This window comes from Saccostrea cucullata, unplaced genomic scaffold (assembly GCF_032062105.1).
Source record: "Saccostrea cucullata isolate Sc308-1 unplaced genomic scaffold, CSIRO_AGI_Scuc_v1 ctg870, whole genome shotgun sequence".
Taxonomy (NCBI): domain Eukaryota; kingdom Metazoa; phylum Mollusca; class Bivalvia; order Ostreida; family Ostreidae; genus Saccostrea; species Saccostrea cuccullata.
In genome coordinates, this window is record NW_026930195.1 from 266383 (window position 1) to 286510 (window position 20128).

Below are 20128 nucleotides of genomic sequence, written 5' to 3' on the forward strand. Positions count from 1 at the left end.
AAGTAAAATTAAATTCAGTGTATCCATTCAAAGTAGAGAGTTCGATGAACCAATTTCTTTCATCCTATTAATTTACATGAACAAAAAAGGAAAATAGAAATACCGTACATTATAAAGTACAAAATGCAGAAGATATGTTGTCAAAAACTGTGGCTCTGACAATTGATGGAATTTTCATAAAACTTTTTTAAACCAATAGTTAAAGCTAATATCTTGAGTATAAATAAGATCCCGCCTCCTTTTTCAACTCAAAAATGAGTTGCATTGAATGGTGTATTTAAAACTGATCTTCCTATGCATTTGGTTTTATACTGAGACATCTTCTGGTGAGTATCAATCTTTGTACAAATAAAAACAAGTTAAAAATTTTCCAAAGGCAACATTCTAAATTATTATAGTATTTCTCATTACTTTCTTTGTCCATACGAATTAGTATGATTAATATAAATCTTCAATAATGATACAACTATCTTACAGAGGGTTATGTACAATATTGCGTTAGAAAAATGAAAAGGAGAAAAATATCTTGGAGGAAAATTAGAATCTTAAACCTCATTATTGTTGAAAATCAATTACTCGTAAATTAATTTTTGTCATATTTTCTTTACTGAATTAAAAATAATAATAATAAAAAAAATGATGGAAATAGTTTTACATAACAACAACAACAAAAAAAAAAAGAAAAAAAAAAGGAAATCTGTATTTTACCTCATTTCAAATAGATGGAATTTAATTTTCTGCGTCGTTTGCCTTGTAGACGTCTCCATATGAGTGAAAAAATTCTCAAGAGGGACGTTAAACAATATACAATCAATCAATCAATCATTTGTCTTGTTATATTTTTTTTTTACTAGATCGTGTCTGCATTACAGTAAGCTATCTTTGTTGATGATAATTTTGCTTTAATTCTGTATATTATTATTTTATTTCTCAATGTATCTTTGAGCTTGACAAATGTTATCTTTAAAAATCATGGTAGGATAAAAAAGAAATTTATATTTATAAAAAATGCTGTCAGAACGCTATTTCTCTAATCTGATTTCTTAATTTCATTGAACGGAAAAGTTAGTCTTTGTTTGAACGGGGAAATCAACCTTTTCTTGACGGTCTGCAATTAACTTTCGATATTGCACCATTTAGTTAATTCAGTGCTCAAAGTACTTTTAGTCTCCATTACATGTAAAAAGATGTCCTTCCTAAATCTGTATGATCTGACAAAATTGCTCTTTGAATAAAAAAAATCACTACAAAGGCATCACGGATTACAAACCGGGGGGGGGGGGGGGCTATTTCTCCAATCTGATTTCTTAATTTTTAAAAATCAAAAATAGACATTATATAGGCATTAAAGATTGGGATTTACTTTTTTTGTTGGTGTGGCCCCCCACTTTTAAAAAGCCCCCCCCCCCACCACACTTTTAATTTGCTTCCGACACCCAGGCATTAAGAAGTCTGAAATTATGTTTAACTATTTTGTACTAAATATAAAGTTTTTGTAAACCTTGCTCTAAATAAAAATTTAGAGGAAGTGTAAGGAAAGCATGAAATCATAATCTACTTTCTTTTCTGCTTTAGGAATACGTATCTACAATTCATAGAATAGCTGAATGAGTGATATGGAAAATGATGTCCAATTAGATGATCTGCAAGGTTATTTTTATACCTTTGGCCAATACATTCTTGGATATGATTTAAAGTATATTTGTTATATTCTGTATTATATTATATTATATATGCATATATTATATATAGTTTTTTTTAATATAGATTTTTTGCATTGACGAAAATTTTCGTTGTTTAAGATGTCTGTGAAGCAATCAGTTGGTCTTATTTCAAAGGTTAGTAATTTTACTTAGCATCTTTTAGTAAAAATTTTATTATTTGTTGTGTACGTATTCACTTTTGTGCTTAAAAGAAAAAAGATTTATCTCCAAAAACTTTAAAATTATCTACGAAATTTAATATAGTTTAAATATTGCGAAATTGAAACCTTTATTTAATTACCTTACATTTTGCTTTTGTTTAATTTTCAAGCCTGATGTTGAGAAAGTATGGATAGAAATCAAAGAGAAAGTTAGATCCTCCCCTTCCATGGTATTTTCTGTCATTGGGGATTCTGATAGTTTTGTACCCAGACCGTGGGCCAAGTCGGTGTTCCAGACAGCATTGATAGAAGCAGCTAAAAGTGGAGGGGGTATATACTATATATATGTAAACATAAGGGGAGGGGTTATATACTATATATACGTAAATATATGTGGAGGAGGTATGTACTATATATATATGTAAACATAAGTTGAGGGGGTCTATATTATATATATGTAAACATCTTTTGGTACTTTCTCTACTGGTATAAAACAAACAAAATTGATATCATATTTTAGGGGATATATAGAGTATGTAAATATAACTGGAGGGGTATATACTATATATATGTAAACTTCCTATTTATATATAAAACATATACTATATATATATATAAGTTAAAAAAGATACATGCAATGTTATACTATATATATGTCAGTAAAACCATGCAATGTTTATACTTATATATGTAAACAGTTAATACCATATATATGCAATGTTTGACTATATATATGTCTAAAAGTGGTATTTACTATATATAGCTAAAAGTGCAATATTTGACTTTTTGTCCTGTGAAAACATGCAATGTATACTCTCTCTCTCTCTCTCTCTCTCTCTCTCTCTCTCTCTCTCTCTCTCTCTCTCTCTATATATATATATATATATGTAAACATCTTCTAAAAGTGGAGGGGATATTTACTATATATATGTAAACATACGTGGAGGGGGTATATACTATATATATGTAAACAAAAGTGGAGGGGGTATATACTATATATATGTAAACATAAGTGGAGGGGGTATATACTATTTAAATGTAAACATAAGTGGAGGGGGTATATACTATATATATATTTAAACATCTTTTGATACTTTCTCCTCGGGTATAACACAAATAAAATTAATATCATTTTTACAGGGTATGTCAACGGTGACGGTTTGCGACTTCCTAATTAAAACATTACTAATTAAATAAAGTTAAAAAAAGATACATGTTATTTTTGACTTTTTGTCAGTAAAAACATGCAATGTTTGACTTTTTTTAAAGACACGTGGATCCTTTATCGTGGCTATGACTACGGAGTGTCCTCCATTGTACGCAGTGCGTACCGGAAGTATGGCGATATGGAGTTTCGCGCCAAAAGTCACGATGTTCATATACAGGACCCCGAGAGACGTGTGAAGCTGATAAGTATGGCAGGGAAAACTGCATCTCGTAAAACACATCCAAAGAAAAACAAGGCTAGGTTTATTTCTGATCAACCTTTCCTATCTAGCTGAATCGTCGTGTAGACGAAAAAACATTTTTTCATAGTCTTCAAATTTTGAAACAACTTTTTAACTTCCTAAGAGACTTTAGCATTTCAAATCTAAAATGAACAGTCCAGATATACTTGTGATCTAAGAATAACTTATCATGTTTAGATTTTCATTTATTAATAAAGATCACTTCTGAGAAGCATAAAACAGAGAATTCAGGAGAAATATGTAAGGATTCAGAACTCATCAAAACTTAAACTGTATCAGTTTTTTTTTTTTAAATATGATTTTAAACGTCGTCGATAAACTTGTAGCAAAGAAAAGAACAGAGGTATTAATTATTAGTAGGTTATGATTATGTGCGCATGATATTGCCAGTTGAAAGAAAACGGGAGTAATTTGTCTGTACTCATAGATTAAAGATTTTGTAATATTTGCAACACAGGAGAGATAAACTTTAGATGAATTTTGCATTCTAATCAGCTGCCAAAAATGAAAAGGTAATTTTTAAAAAGAATTGGACGATTTTTTTCCAAGGAACAATATCAAACATATTTTATAATAAAGAAAGTTAAGCTTTGCCTTAATAACCAGAGTCCAAAATACTGAAAATAAAGTCAGTAATTAAAATGTCATATGTCTACAAATAATTGTAAATAATTGTATGATGTATGCATATCCTCAAATTGTAGAATATTGTACGTATAAATGAACAATATAGTTCACAAATAAACAATATATACACTTTTATGTCGCGCATCCGCCAATTTGTGTAATTGTGTAAGCCAATTATTATTTGTAATTAAATGATAATCTAAAATTTTCATATATTGATATTGAAAATTTTAGATGTACCAGATTGGAGATGTTAAATTAGAAGATTTAGAGGAGGTAAAAGATACGTTCAATAGTTTTATTTTAATCACAAACAATTAAGGCATTAGAAAATGAAATAAGTAATAGTAAAAATAGATGCATCAAAATTTTTTAAATGTTAAACATATTTCTGTTTACTTTACTAGTGCTTAAACTGCTTACCAAAGAAAATGTAAAAATAAACAAATTATAAAATAACAAACTCTCCTTCTGATTTTTATCGCCTGAGTGGATTTATGAGCTTTTAATACTTTTATTGATAGATCATCACAGAACCCATAGAAGCAGAATGTAACATTGAAACTACAGATAGAACATCTTACTTACTCGATTTTGAGGAATATGTTTCAAAGCAAGAAGTTCCTTTTCTCAGTCAAACAATTGACCTGAGTAAACTACTTTAGTTCTTATTTGAATGCATTAAAATCATTCATATAACTGTACAAGTATAAAACGTGTATTGACTTGACAAAATTGTTTTAATGGTTCTTTGGTGACGTAAGGTAAACGTCCTAATCAGTGAATTGAAGTAAATATTCCTACAGCATATCCTTTGACATTTTTTTTATTTAGAACTGCCTATCCCGATTGTAATCCTGGCTCTTGAAGGCGACATACATACGATAGAACACATAGCCGGGGCTCTGGACAGGAAGATACCAGTCATCATAATTAAGGGATCTGGAAAAGCAGCAGATCTCATCTTGGATTACATGGAAAAGTTTGTATTGTTCTTATGAAAGCCTGGAGATGCTATTTTCTTAAAAAAAAAACCCATTAAATTCAACATTATTTGAAGATGTCACTAAAAATATCCCCGAGTTAATTGTCTTCATTTGTTTCTTTCTTGTAGCAAGGAACTTCTTAGGAAGAAAGCCAGTGTTCTGTTTGGGATCCAATTTGATGAGGAGACTTTCCAGTCACTATCCAGACATTTAGAAGACATTGTGAAGGCGTCTGATTTGGTGGGGTTTTAGATATTCTTTTAAGATTATATTAGGTTAAAAAAATATCATAGAACACATCCATGAAGTAGAATAACTTGACACCACTTGGAAATAAATTGTCCAAAGGGTATAGAAGGCAGTGCAGCTGGCAGCTGAGGTGGAATTGTTGTAAGGCTAGGGTAGGAATAGAATAAGTGCACCGGCGGTAGTAGTATTTGGGGAATTAATTTGAGAGTCAGGAGGTATTATATCTTATTAGAGAGAATTGTTTTCTTTATTATATATACAGAATATCGTTGTCACATTTGGATATTGAAAAGTAGCATCTGGAAAAGCCTTTGGTATTTTAATTGTATTCTAATTATATATTCAATATCATTGTTCTCAGAAAGAGTTAAGCAAAACAATTTATTGTCCAATCATTTTACTCAGAGTACAAGGGAAATCAGATACCACTTATAAAGAAACCTGTTGTTCAGATAAACACGTTACAATCTATTAACTTTTTTGTGCAGGTTGATGTTTTTGATGTTAACGCTGACGATCCTTTGATGCTGTCTAACATCGTGGGTGAAGCAGTCGTAAGCTGTTGGGCAACAGAGAAAATTCTCAGAAACAAAAATACAGGTTCTGTATATTATGTGTGTTTCTGGCGGGTGTTTAGTTCAAAGTAGAACTTCCGGGGTATTACATGAAAAATTGACAGAAATCTTCTTTTTTTTCAAACAAGAAGTTCCATTTCCTTTCGTAACAGATTATTTTTATACTGTTCAGCGAGGCCAAATCTAATTCGAGTGCGCATCTTTTAAATTCCCTGCAGTCATATATGCGACAGTACACCTTTGCCAAATATTGTAATTTTCATACAAAAAGTTAACATTATCTGTAACTCCTACTGGTCTGAAAATTTTGTTTTATGACAAATAGTAAGCAAAAACGCTGAAAAGTAACGATGTCAAATTTTAACGATTTTGTAAGCGATGCATGACGCCGAAGAATGCCACATGACTCACCTATATGTGTAGACGTCCATGAATATCATACAAAAACTGATGCCAGAACATCTAAAGAAAAATACAATCAATCTAAACATTATGTAATGACAGTAAAGAATCGATAATGACGACAAATAAAGTAACATCAATTAAAGGCAAGCATTTTATTCTGATACAGATGCAAGCATGAAACCAGAGAGGGACAAAGAGAGGTCATCGAATCTTCCACGAAGTAATGGGTCTGTACACATTGGTACGACAGTATTCGGTGGTCAGCTCCGTAAAAGTAACGCAGTGATGCCCGAACGGGAGGAAATCGAGAAACTGTTCTCCCAACACAGAGAGTCCAGGGCTTATGTTTTAGACACTAAGTTCTCATCTCCAACATCCCTTCCCTTGTACTTTTATTTCGAGTACCAGTTTTTGCAAGAGTTAGGAAAGTTAAAGGAATACGGACATGTGAGTTTATTTTACTCAACGTTCAAACATTATCTTTTGCTCTGTGTATGTTTCTTGACTTTAGTAGTACATGTAGTACATGTTGATAAAATTCACCGTTCAAAATATTTTCATGGTTTAAAAATAGAACAGTCACTTATTTTGATTTACTCACCTGTTAAAAACCTTCTTATATATTATATAGTGGTGGAGTTATCTCTTCAATGAATTTACAAAAAAAATTCTTGATTAAAGATGCTGCTTTTTGAGGCCCTGATTGCCAATAGATGTGACTACGTACGAGTTCTCCTGGATCAGGGAGTTCGGTTTAGACTCTGGAATTTATCAGAACTGTATGAACAGGTAGGACACACGGTTTAAAGCAACACTTAAAAATGAACACACTGTATAAATATTTTTACGGAATAATCAAAATCTTTATGTTACCAAAACACCCAGCATATTCCATACATTTATTACAAGAGCACATATTTTCTTTCAAGGAATGATTAATCATTGTCAATATTTGATATGCTCTTTCGTTTAACTTAATCATCCTAAAAGGTCGTCAATATATATTTTCATAAACTGCACAACCCACATTGTAATTAGTTAAGTGTTTTTACATATATAAAGAATATTGTTGATATTTGTATAACTTTTATTAATCTCCTTTCAGACGGTTTCGTGTAAAGACTGCCATTTTGAAAATGATGACTGTCTACACATCCAATGGCTCCTGAAGGTGACGGAAGCTTTAGTTCAATAATTTATCATTGAGTCAGATTATCTCTTCCATAGCACCTTATCCCACCTCTGATGTTTTGGAAATCATTTGTTGCTCTGCCCCTAGTTTGAATAGTTTTATGGATTTTGAATATTGTTCGTTGTATCCATATAATATTTAATTCAATAGATTGCATTCATTAAGTATAAACGAAAACTAACTTTCCAAACCGAAGAGTTATATACACCCAAAATGAGTGTATCTATCTAAGCATATAATTTAAAGAAAAATTAAATAAAAATGATGGATCTTGCAGGTTATTTTCCAAAAAATACTTATTTCATGTGATTTATTTATTTTTCCCCTCGAAATATAGATATATTCAAAAAATGTGCTTTTATGAAAACATGGATCATTTTGCAGTGTTAATTTAATATAGATTTTATAATTGATACATATTAAACAGGAAATCACCTCCTTGATTTACCTTTTTGACCACTGTAACATTGAAATTAAGCATAGAATTTTTGTTGACATTTAGTTTGCTGCTGTTGTGTACATCTTGTGTACCTTGTCTGGAGAGGTACCGACCATCGAATTAACTTTAGGCTTTTTTAGCAAATTGAAAAAAAAGGAAAGGAAAACGACAGGTAATACACTCAGGGGCTCAGGTAACACCCTGTGTATATAGGTAGTATACACAAGCCAGCGTTGTTCCATCGGGGCTTCTCAGCCGCTTCGATTAAGCTCCACCCCACACCAAACTTACCTTAGGAAAACCGTACGGTTGAAAACCTCGGCCTTTAAGCAACCATTTGATATCCCTTTTTGACCTTATAACATTTATAGCATAGAATTTATTTAACATTTAAGCATTTCCTCATCAACCTCTAGAGGTTCCTTTAATTTAATTTTAGCAAATTGAGGAAAGGAAAGCCGAGGAACTATGTTTTACTCATAGACGATTGACAAGAAAGATACAGGAAAAAGAAAATGAAAATCGTCAGGCAGAAAAAGTACTGACAGGAGTCATAGTTTTTGACACGGAAACCAAAATTATCGAAAAAATAAGAAAAGAAGTAATTGAAAGAAATAAGGAAATCAGGGAACTAAAAGACCAACTGAACGCCTTTGTTAAGGACGACAAAACGCAGAGAGAGATCGCGGAATCTACTAAAGGGTTGTGTCGAACAATTCTAGGATACAAAGGTATTTATACTACCTAAGAGTTAGCAAGGAATGAGCACTCCTGCATGGCACTCTGATGCTTTGGAGGCCCATGGCCTATGTTTGCTCTGACTCAATTTCGTATTGTTTGTTGGACTTTTGTGCCTCTGTTCTTTATCTTCATTTACCCTTTCACTATCTTGTATTGACTTATGTGCATGAATACCATTCGATATCTCCATGTATTTCATATTCCTTAACCTGGTATCTAAGACAAATTCTCTACATCTTTTTTACTACTGATACTTAAAGCATATTGAAAAATTGTTTAAGGTATATTTTGTCAAGAATGCAAGTGTTTCCCGCCAAATTTTTAGCTTTATTCCCACAATAAAATTTATAATTCTGATGACGTGTACACTAAAGCCCTTTGAATTAACTCAATTTAATAAATTTTGTTTTTATGTATCGTAAGATTATTATTTTTCAATGAATATTTTAAATTTATTTTTAATCCACTGCTAAATTCATCCACTGCTTAATTCATCAAATGCTGAATTCATCCACTGCTTTATTTCAGTTGCTTAATTTTAAATTTAAAGTTTAAAAGGCCCTCCTTAAAATAATTGTGTGGTTGCCCTCTCCCGACCGACCGACTTAAAATGGATCGACTAAAACTGTTTTATGAAATTCAAGGACACGATGTTATTTTTTTAATTCATCTTATCCCGTCAATACATATGTCATTTTTCAAGAAAATAAATTTTCCCACCTACCTACCGACCAAGTAATTCTACCCTGATTTGGAGGAAGGTACGCAAACATACTTTTAAATATGGCCTAAGAGACAATTTCAGAGTGAAATTAAAATACATAAAAAATATTTCTTACAAAATTTAACAAAAACATGAATTATATACACATTTTCAACAAACGTTAAAATTATTGAACAAAAAAAACAAGAAAGGAAAAAAACAACTAAAAAATAGTTTTTAAAAATCTAAAAAAATTTACTTAACAAAAAAATTGATGAAAATGCTCTTAAAAATTATACACATTATATACACATTTTCAGAGGCAAACGTTAACGATATGGAAGACACGGAGGATCTTGAGGAAATAGAAGACGAGGATTGTGAACAAAACTTTAGCTCTATGAACATCTCTGATATCTTACTGTGGGCAATCTTCGCAAATCGGAAGGAAATAGCAGAAATTTGTTGGCTTCGTACAACAAACCATTTACGTAAGCATTGCGTTGTCTCTACAGTTAACAGTGAAGTCATTCTGATAGATAAACGAGTAAACATTGTACACAAGTAAAAAAAAAACATTTTCTGTTATGATAAAACTAGCTGTTACTACATACATTGGGTAAAATAAAAAAATATGATTTAATGCTTATTGCAGAGATAGCAATGTCTCTTTCTCTTCGACAAAGATAAAAAAGAACTGCCTCTTCATTCATTTGAAAACGGAATGCGATAAAATGTTCAATATTGTAAATTAAAATCCCTTTTTGTTGTCAGTTTAAGAACAGGTTATCCATTAACCATAATAAATACGCCAATTTGTTAAAGTTTTTTATATTAATGATTTTTTTTAAACCTAGAAATTTGCCTGAGAATTAAGTGTGAAGACTTTCTGTGCGCCGACAAAAAAGAAATGAAAATAATAATAATTTTCTTCTGTTGATTATGCAGTGAAGGGTCATTGAAATTTAAATAATTGTTTGTCTGCGCTGCGACAAAGATGAAAAAAGAACTGCCTCTTCATTCATTTAAAAACTGAATACCATTAAAGGCTCAGTATTATAACTTCAAATCTCTTTTTCTTGTCAGCTTAAGTATAAATTATCCATTAAACTTTACATGATTAAAGATTTAGCCTTACATTATACAATTAATCTTTTCGATTATCTTCACAGTGAAGGGTCTAGTCTGCGCTGCAGTGCTGAGAAAACTATCGAAGAAGGCAGACAATGTCAAGGAACAGAACCTGTCCACAGAATTCGCTAATCATGCAAAGCAAGTTTTCATGTTACTTCAATAAGAGTCGATGAATATTTGCTAGAATGAGATACTTAGGACTTTTTTTGTAAAGTAAGAAATGGTGACATCGCAGAGTATTCAAGCTTAAAGTGAATTAAAAACATACTGATTCGGAGCAGAGCAAACAATGACATGCATCCAAAATCATCAGAAATGGGATCTGGTGCCATGAAGAGTGAGCATTCCCCGCTGACCGGTCACAATTAAGTTCTGTTAATTCTGATTTTTTAATTTTCTTACTTAGGATATTTGAAGACAGATGTTTGGCAATTATGGACGGTATGTACGACGAGGATAACCAGAAAGCTATAGATCTGATGGATGACGAGGCGATAGTGTGGGGTATTAAATCCAGTCCTCTTGCCTTCGCTCACGAAAATTTCATGTACGACGTAGTGGCACACACCTGCTCTCAGAAGAACATGAACAAACGCTGGTACAACAATCTCGCACCGGACTTAAAACCATTCCTCAAGGTACATTGTATGATAAAGGATTCTTTTTATTAGCAAACATGCATGTTTGATATTTCATAAGAAAAGACATAAAATAACAAAAAGAGATTGATCTTTTAAAAAATCTTGATAGGAAAAGTCAAGAGGCCATATAAACGGTTATCTGGAAATTTTAGGTGTTTAAAAACTTAAAGAAAAAATTCAAAAAGGAATATTAATTTCAATTATAATGAAAAGAACATGCCTTAAAACTTTCAAGTTTGTTAAATATTTGAATACAAATATACCTTGAAAATTTTGTTTCATTTTGATTTTTAAAAAAAAAGTTACACTGATATTTTGAAATTTTGACTGAGCATCCCATGACCTCGTCATAAAAATGTAGATTAAAAATTAATTAAAGATTCAATTTCTGCTATAATATTTACTGTTGATGAAAATTCCTCATCTAATTTTCTTTTCAGTCCGTCTGTCGAAAACCAAGAATGTTTTTCACAGCTCCTCTCACAAAATACATGTTCAACTACGTATGTTATATTTTAACAAATTAACAATTGCTTAATTATTTCTCAAAAATCGAAATTTAAATCTTTATAGCAAACAAGAGAACATCACTACAATTTTGAAATTGATTATATTTTTGAGTTTCTATATTAATTTTTTTCGTATCACTAATAATAACAATTTTATTGTTTTTATGGTTTAAGAAATTAACACATAAAACTATTCAGCGAAATTAAGAGAAATTTGGACAACGTTCTAAAATTGAATTATGCATCATTTTTACAGACCATGTTCTTCATCATGTTGGTGATGTACAGTGCCTTTGTATTGAGTAACATTGGTTCCGAGTTTTACGAACTGGACACAAATAAAGTCTTTGAATATTTTGTTTACTTCTGGGGTACTGGAGACCTCATAGAGGAACTCATATGCTGCTTTGTAAGACAAAATTAGTCATCTAGAAATGTTTTATTAACAACAATTGCAATTATTATCGTTTCTGAATGTTTTCTAATTATTTCCAGAAACAAGTGTATTTATTTCCGTTTATTGATTTCTGGTTTCCTTTTTTGTCCATTTGCTGAAAATTTTCATCTTCAATTATTTTGTTACAATCTTTTCATTGTTTTAGAATTACTGCATATAACCAATTGTTCTGTTATTGTTCCAAACATACTAGTATGTTAACAATCTTACAAAATCAGACGGATTTAAGATATCATGCAAATAGTAAATTTCTTCAAAGAAAACTATGAAAATTACAATAACCACTGTACTATAAATTAAATTAAAACAGTTTTTCTCTTTCTCTCTCTCTGTCTCTTCAGAAATTTAAAAGGCCGAAAAATGTTTTCATTGAACCTTGTTCTTTAGTATAAAATGTACTGCTTACGACATGCTTCCACTGCTTTCACTGTAGGGGTGCCTGGAACCAGTAGGTAGGTCCCACCGTGGGTATTACTCCAGGATGAAGAGGTACCTGTTCGACTTCTGGAACGTGGTGGACCTTCTGTCCTATGTGTTACTGATTGTCGCGTTGTTTGTCCACCTTTTCCACCCATCCCCTGATTTTACTGTAGCTAGGAGGATGTTTTCCCTCTCTCTCCTCGTCATGTACCTGAGGTTCCTCGAGGTATTTCTGGTGCACAGGAAGATGGGACCAACTCTAATAATGATTAAAGAAATGGTAAAGTACATATACATAGTTTGCTCTAGTATGTTATTGATCCCTAGAAAGTTGATAAATCATTTGCTTCAACTTATTTTAATTTTCATTTGTTGCAATACATGTATTAAAAAAACCCACGATAACAAGTTAAAAGTTATCTGCTGATTATGGGTTCATGAAGCTCATAGGGACACGGTAAAATTGATAAAAAAAGGGATGGTACCTAATTCCTCCTCTGATGTTAAAGGGGTTGTGGCAACAAACTTTGAAAAAATTTCGCACTTTGAAATTTTTTTTCAAAGTGCGTTAAAATTGGGAACAAAATCAACGCAGTTTGAAAAAAAAAAATTAAAAGTGCGTTAAATTTGGGACACACTCAACGCACTTCTAAATGTTTTTTCAAAGTGCGTAATTCTTCAAAGTGCGTTGTAACAAGGGTTTTTCTTTGCTCTGCTTGAATGAAATTCTGAGCTTGCATAAAGTTAATCATTTCCAAATATTTCATTAGAAAAACGACAAAATTAAATCAATCAATATACAGGTAATTATTATATGAATACTCTGTAGTTGAAGGATCTGCTCCGCTTCCTGGTGTTGGCCGTTTTCGTGGTACTGGGTGTGGGGATGTACTACCACGCTAACCTGTGGCCGGACCACCCAAACATCTGGAGCGGGGACTGGCACAACTGGAGAATCTGGACCATCATCTATTATCCGTACTGGCAACTGTATGGGGAAATCAAAAACGAGTTCCTGGAGGGTATGTCGAAAGTATTCTTAAAGGGGGAAATGTTTAGGAAACAATTCATAAGTTTTGAGGTGTTTTTGGAGAAAAATGTGAAGATAAACGACAAAAAATGAGAAGAAAAATTGTCATTTATTCATAGCATCCTTTATTCTATGTTTTATAATTAAGGTAAGGACCTCTCGGACTGCACTAACGTGACGAGTATCTGGTCCTCAGACACGTCCAGGGAGCGGTGTCCTCAGGAAGACTGGACCGTGTCTGCCGTGGCCGCCCTCTATATGCTGTTCTCTAATCTTCTATTGGTCAATCTAGTTATTGCCATGTTTAGGTAGAGTAGCTGCTATATACATGTTGTTCTCCAGCCTTCTGTTGGTCGGTCTAGTTATATCAATATTTAGATGTGTATAACACTTTATAACTAGTGTTCCCTATTATGCGCCCGGATCGATAGATCAGAGGCGTATATTGTTTTTGTCCTGTCTATTTGTCTGTTTATCTGTTTGTCTGTCTGTTGTCAACTTTAACCTTGGCCATAACTTTTGAACTATGCGAGATAGAGACTTCATATAAGTTATGCATACTCCACTAGAAAAGTTCTTTCAAATGACATCAAGGTCAATGATCTTATGACCTTGACTGTAACCTATATGCTAAAAATAGCTTTTTCGAACTTTTGCCATAACAATTGAACCATGAAAGATAAAGACTTCATAATTGGTATGCTTACTCCACTAATTAAGCTTTTCAGTTGTCACCAAGGACATTGACCTTGTGACCTTGACTGTGACCTATAAGCTAAAGATAGCTTTTTCGAAATTTGGCCATAGCTTTTGAACCATGAGAGATCGAGACCTCATATTTGGTATACTTGCTACATTTATTTAGCTCTGTCAAATGACACCAAGGCCAAGAACCTTGTGACCTTGACTGTGACCTATATGCTAAAAATAGTTTTTGCAACTTTGTTGCCACCGGGCGCATAGTGTTTCACAAGCACATCTTGCTTTTTCTTTGCAAATATAGTTATTAGGTACATAAAAACTCTTTGTGCTATGTTTATTTATGTTTTCCATATTTGTACTGTTTTGAGCTTTTGTAAAAAAGTTAGTTGTTGCACCTTTTTCACAAAATATAAATTATTCATCATGTTTATGACGAGATTTTTTTGTACAAGCTTTTAAGGCTAGTAGAAGTTGTTAATTTAAAAGTTATTTTGACCATCAGTTTGAATATTTTTTCCCCTAATTTTTAGCTATACGTTCGAGAGAGTCCAGGAAAATTCCGAGAAGTTCTGGAAGTTTCACAGGTGTACGGTTATCAACGACTACGAGTGGAGGATTCCCTCGCCACTAAATCTTCTCTTTCTTCCTTATCGATGTTGCTGCTGGCCTGGACGTAAAGGGGGATGTAGGGACAAATGCAGAGGTAACTCGATGGTCATTTATTCATCCTTTCTCCAGATTTATCCGTTAATCTGGTTATGGCAAAACAGCACATGGCGGACGTGAACAGTCGACACAGGGAATGCATACTCCTTTTTTAAGACTGTTTAATCTGCCTCTGAATCTCTACTGTTTAAGAACCCTCTCTACACTGCACACTAAAGAGTTCTGATTCTGAAGTATTTTTCTGCAGTTAGAGTGATCTGCCCTTGTCTAAATTCTGAAAATTAGAAATTTACAATATATTACTCAATTTGTAATGAATTCAAGTATTCCTAACATTTTGAAAGGCCAAGATAAATTAACTAAACATTTATTTCTATGTATTTTCTCTATTGGAGTAATTAACAGTGATTTCTTTTAATGATACTCTGTTGTCTTTGAACCTTTTTCGCGGGGGTAAATACCACGCACCATACAGTGAAAATTAAATAAATAAGCTCATTATTTACTCCTTTATACAATATATTTTTCTCCAAAAATGTCAAAAAAAATTGCACTTGTGTAGAGAGGGTCCTTAATTGAATTTTAAGCTTGAATATTTTTTTTGTCTCAATATTCCATTTAAAATTGTTCGGAGTTTCTCCAAAAAATTTTGTTTTTATAATATTCTTTTGGTTTTTTCTCAGAATATTTCAATAAAAAAGAAGTGCAGAAAGAACTTGAAATGGACCAAAAGCAGAGAATTTACAGAATACATCTTCAGCGAAATACAGCATTTAAAATATTTAATAGAAAGTAACAAAAAGACCAAACTACAAGAACTGGAAATCAAATAAGGATGTTATGGAATATTGTAAATACAGACATGTATCAAAAGGCTCTAAGAAGGGTGTTAACTGTATTCTTCTCGCTGAATTTTTATTATATATATACATATATTTTTTAAAGATAACATGCATGTCATTTATAGTTGTGTGGATAAATTATAGTAGAAGACAATGATTATAAACAGTTTGCCAGTGCATTTCCTCTGAAAGTGTAATTTAACATTCACCGTAATAATTCCCTTTAATTTTAGAATTCATTATAAGGGTATCCTTGATTTGAAAAAATTAAATGAATGCTTATATTCAATATTCGTGTATGTGTCCTTGTTACTTGACACACAAAGTTAGCGGGAGATAAGTATTTGATCATTGAAATACAGATTAACCGATATTTTAACAATTATTTTTCTGAAAATATACCAAAATTTCGAGGGCCTTAAAATGTTAGATATTTGAATTACACAATTTGTCTTCAAAACACGATTTTAATTATGCATTAAATCAAGATTACTTCTTTGGTGAGCAGAAAACTTAAGAAAGATTTGACAAAAAACAAGCTCAAAATCAGTATCAATCTTTGGCACCTGCACAACCGTTCTTTATTTTTGCTTTGTTATATAATTTTTCGGGGTTATCTAATTTTTTTTCCATTTTAGAGCATAAACAAATTAACTGATATCTAAATGATTTTTTGAAGAGGCCCTTATTATACAAGGTATTTAAATTACATAATTATCTTCACAACAAAGATTAAAATGCTTCACAAAATTACATTAATAGAACTTCCTGGTTGTGAAACTTATACTAGTATATGAATAAGAACAAGTACCATGTTATGACATTTACACAACGTCCTTTTATTTTGCTTTATATACATTTATATATCTTTCGTAATTCAATCTTTCCCTTGCTTTAATAAGATCTGCTTTAGAAATAATTTTGTTTTGGAGAAAAAACAATCAAAAGAAAATAACCTTGGTGTTTCGACCGGTTTCAAATTAAAAGAATTCAATAAAATTTTATCAATTTTCTTTCTGAAAATAAATCTTGTCCTGTATCTGTCAACCGCGGTGGTATATACCTTTGACATAACATGAGCTTATCAATCTAAATCTTACATTACATTAATTCATTTAATATCGCATAACAATAAGATTTTTTTCCCTTTTGCTCTATAAATGTGGACATCCTAGTTGCTGGTATGAAATATAACTGGATAAGGATTTTATTAAACTAGAACCGTCCAATAGGGACAAATACCCCCCGCTGGGTTTTTCAGAGAAGGTGCCAATTCACAAATACTTTATGGATATAGAGGTGTTCACAATTTACTTACAAAAATTTGCAGTGAAATATAATTGCTCATTATGTTTCTTAATGAATGAAACAAAGGTGCAACCAAATGAAACATTAATACTTATATATTGTAATTCCATTGTAACATTTTTTTTTTATTTCTGCATTAAAAAAATATATTCCAATTATGTGTCATGACACTCTGCAAACTGATTGTTGAAAAAAAAATCATATTATACAAAATCAAATTAATCTTGATAATTTTATATCAAATTCATTTTGAAAAAAATAGCTGGTCATCCAGTAATGAAGTGCTTTGACAGACAATAAATTACAATTAAGAGAATAAGAGAAGAGAGAACTTTAATTCTTGTGCCAAATTCCCAGGAGATATAGATAAAACATGGTTGATAAGACATGCCTTAACAACTTCCCACACCAAACTCATTAATTTATCTTTAACCGGATGCATGTCCAGTCATAATTCCCAAGAGACAAATGAATTTACATTATCTTCTGTGTAATGTAAAAACTGTTTTTAACACTTGATGAAGTTTCTTTTTTTATGAGTAGTTTTAAGCTGAAGTTCACATTTTTATACAGATATTCTAGATTCTATGTCTCAAACCTTATACATGAGCCCAATGAACCAATGAACAAGTCAATCAAAATAAAAAACAAGAGGCCCACGGGCCTTATAGGTCACCTGAGTATTGTGTAACAACATTCAAACAATTAAATTTGGTTTGTGTTTTAAACCAGAGGCCATGAAATTCACAATTTTGAAAGAGGCACCACTGCTTATCATAATTATAAAGTTAGCATGCTTACTCTATTTACTTAATACCCAGAGGTAGATCAGAGTAACAAAGAGAAAATGCACTTCCACTTTATACCCAGTTGTGCACCTAACTCCAAAGGAACCACTGACCCAGGGGCCACATATTTCAAAATTTTATCATAAAATGGTTGCTTAATACCAAAGAGCAGATTTCAAAGCATTTATTTATTTTTAGATTATGTACCCCCCCCACCACCACCACCACTCTGACCCAGGGGGCATAAAAAAAACCACTTTGCTAGATGTACCTTTCTTCATCATAAATATATAAACTTGGATCATTGGCATAAAACCAAGAAGCAAAGGAAAATATTTTCAATGAATTAATGCATTTTCACTATATGATCAACAGAGCCCTGCCCTAACACCAGAAACCCTGAGCCTGGGGCCATAAAATTCACAGTTTTGGAAGAGGCTCTCTTGCTCATCATAACTATGTGCTTAGTTAGTTCATTTAATACCCAGAAGCAGAGAAGAAGATTTTCAAAGAATTAATGCATTTTCACTATATAATCAATAGAGCCCCGCCCTAACACCAGAACCCCTGACCCCGGGGCCATAAAATTCACAATTTTATAGGAGGCACTCTTGCTCATCATAACTATGTACTTAGTTAGTTTATTTAATACCCAGAAGCAGAAAAGATTTTTAAAGAAATAATGCATTTTCACTACCTACTTATTTAGCCCCGCCCTAGCACTAGAACCCCTGACCCCAGGGCCATGAATTTCACAATTTTGGTAGACTCATTGCTGATTACAATCATGCAAACAGTTTGACTGCTTGATGTCCAGGAGTAAAGAAGAAGATTTTTAAAGATTGCATTAATTTTAGTGGTTTTGGCCCCACCCCTCAGGCCCCAGGGGGGCAGGGACCATGAAATTCACAATTTTTGTTCCCCTTCACCCACAGATGCTGTATACAAAATTTGGTTGAAATTGGTTTAGCAGTTTCAGAGAAGAAGCTGAAAATGTTCAAATGTTAACACACGACGGACGACGAACGACGGACGCCGACGGAAAAACACGGATGGCAATAGGTCACCTTAGTGACTCTGGTGACCTAATAAAACCTGTAAAATGCAGAAAAATGAAATAAAGTTGAAAATTCCCGGTGCACACCTTCATATGGTGAATAATAAGTGTACAAATTTTCTGATAAATCCTTGCAATAGTTTCTGAGAAATAGTCTGCACAAATCCACAAAATAAAAATGAAAAAAAAAACACCTGTAAAATTCAAAATAATCATCCAATCAAGATGAAAATATCAGGTGTACACCTTCATATGGTGAACAATATGTGTACAAATTGTCAGACAAATCCTTCCAATAGTTTCTGAGTAATGGTCCGGACAAAATCTTGTCTACAGACAGACGGACATGGTGATTCCAATATAACCCCCCTAAACTTCGTTTGCGGGGGTATAATAACATATAGAGATAACAAACAGCAATCAATCGCATGAACCCATTGAAAAAAATTGGGAGAGGAGTAAACAAAGGCCTCTAAAACATTATGGATGGGATCAGGTGCCATGGACGTGTGAGTATTCCTCTAATACAGTACACAGATCGGAGATGGGATCAGGTACGTGATTTCTATGTTTGATCAATGGACTTTTGGACATGGTTATTGTTCCTTTTCACAACTCATGACCCAATACAAAATTAACCTTATTAATCCAACATACATCGGAGACACTTCTTTTTTTGCCTCCGTAAACGAAGTTTCAGGGTATACAGTTTTTGTCGTGTCCGCCCATCTGTCTCTCTGTTTGGCCGCAAAAACTTTAACCTTGCCCATATATAACTTTTGATTTTGTGGAGCTACGACTTTCATATTTCATGTGTATTCCTTGTGACAAGACCTTTCTTTGGGTACCACCAAATTTGACCTTTCGACCTTGGGGTTTGATTTACTTTTACATAAAAATTCTAAACTTTTACTTTGGCCACATCTTTTGAACAGTAGATACCAGGACATTTATACTTCATATAATTTATGTATTGTTTTTGGCAAGACCTTTCATTGCATACCAATAACCTTGACCTTTTGACCTTGATGATTTCTGTACTTGTGAACAAATTTTATTCTTGGCTATAAGTTTTGCACAGTAAGGGATATGGCTTTCATACTTCACATATGTAGTCCTTATATGCAGACACTTGATAGGATACCAAGAACTTTGACCCTTGACCTTGGAGTTTGGCCTACTTTTAAAAAGCAAACATTGACGATAACTTTTAAGGGGGCCGACTATAGTTTTATTATGTGAAAACTACAATAGCGAAACTCTTCGTTTTTATAACATGTATAACTTACATTAACTTCAGTGTACATGCAAAGTTTGGGGGAAA

The 20128-nt window shown here is 32.4% G+C and overlaps 1 protein-coding gene across 3 annotated transcripts; it reads left to right on the forward strand.

Moving 5' to 3' along the window:
* The first annotated feature begins 277 nt into the window (after positions 1-277).
* LOC134283228 (transient receptor potential cation channel subfamily M member 2-like) lies at positions 278-15661 on the forward strand. Of its 3 annotated transcripts, XM_062765676.1 has the most exons (24): positions 308-326; positions 855-871; positions 1768-1838; positions 2035-2194; positions 3134-3327; positions 4195-4236; positions 4485-4611; positions 4795-4942; positions 5075-5186; positions 5684-5795; positions 6342-6622; positions 6857-6964; positions 7281-7346; positions 8246-8537; positions 9571-9741; positions 10423-10522; positions 10791-11022; positions 11466-11528; positions 11791-11943; positions 12425-12691; positions 13241-13433; positions 13590-13749; positions 14674-14846; positions 15493-15661. In XM_062765676.1, exons 3-24 carry the CDS (start codon positions 1803-1805, stop codon positions 15603-15605), a joined length of 3303 nt encoding a protein of 1100 aa, XP_062621660.1. In that variant the 5' UTR covers positions 308-326; positions 855-871; positions 1768-1802; the 3' UTR covers positions 15606-15661. The 3 variants fall into 3 exon arrangements, with proteins under 3 accessions (XP_062621661.1, XP_062621660.1, XP_062621662.1); XM_062765677.1 differs by lacking the exon at positions 855-871 and having other exon boundaries at positions 278-326; XM_062765678.1 differs by lacking the exons at positions 308-326; positions 855-871 and adding an exon at positions 1588-1650.
* Positions 15662-20128: the final 4467 nt, after the last annotated feature.

Excerpts from the sequence above, each read along its gene's own strand:
- LOC134283228 (XM_062765677.1), top strand. The coding sequence starts at position 1,803 with ATGTCTGTGAAGCAATCAGTTGGTCTTATTTCAAAG. Across the intron at positions 2,195-3,133 it reads AGCAGCTAAAAGTGGAGGGG|ACACGTGGATCCTTTATCGT; the intron begins GTATATACTATA and ends CTTTTTTTAAAG. Across the intron at positions 6,965-7,280 it reads TATCAGAACTGTATGAACAG|ACGGTTTCGTGTAAAGACTG; the intron begins GTAGGACACACG and ends ATCTCCTTTCAG.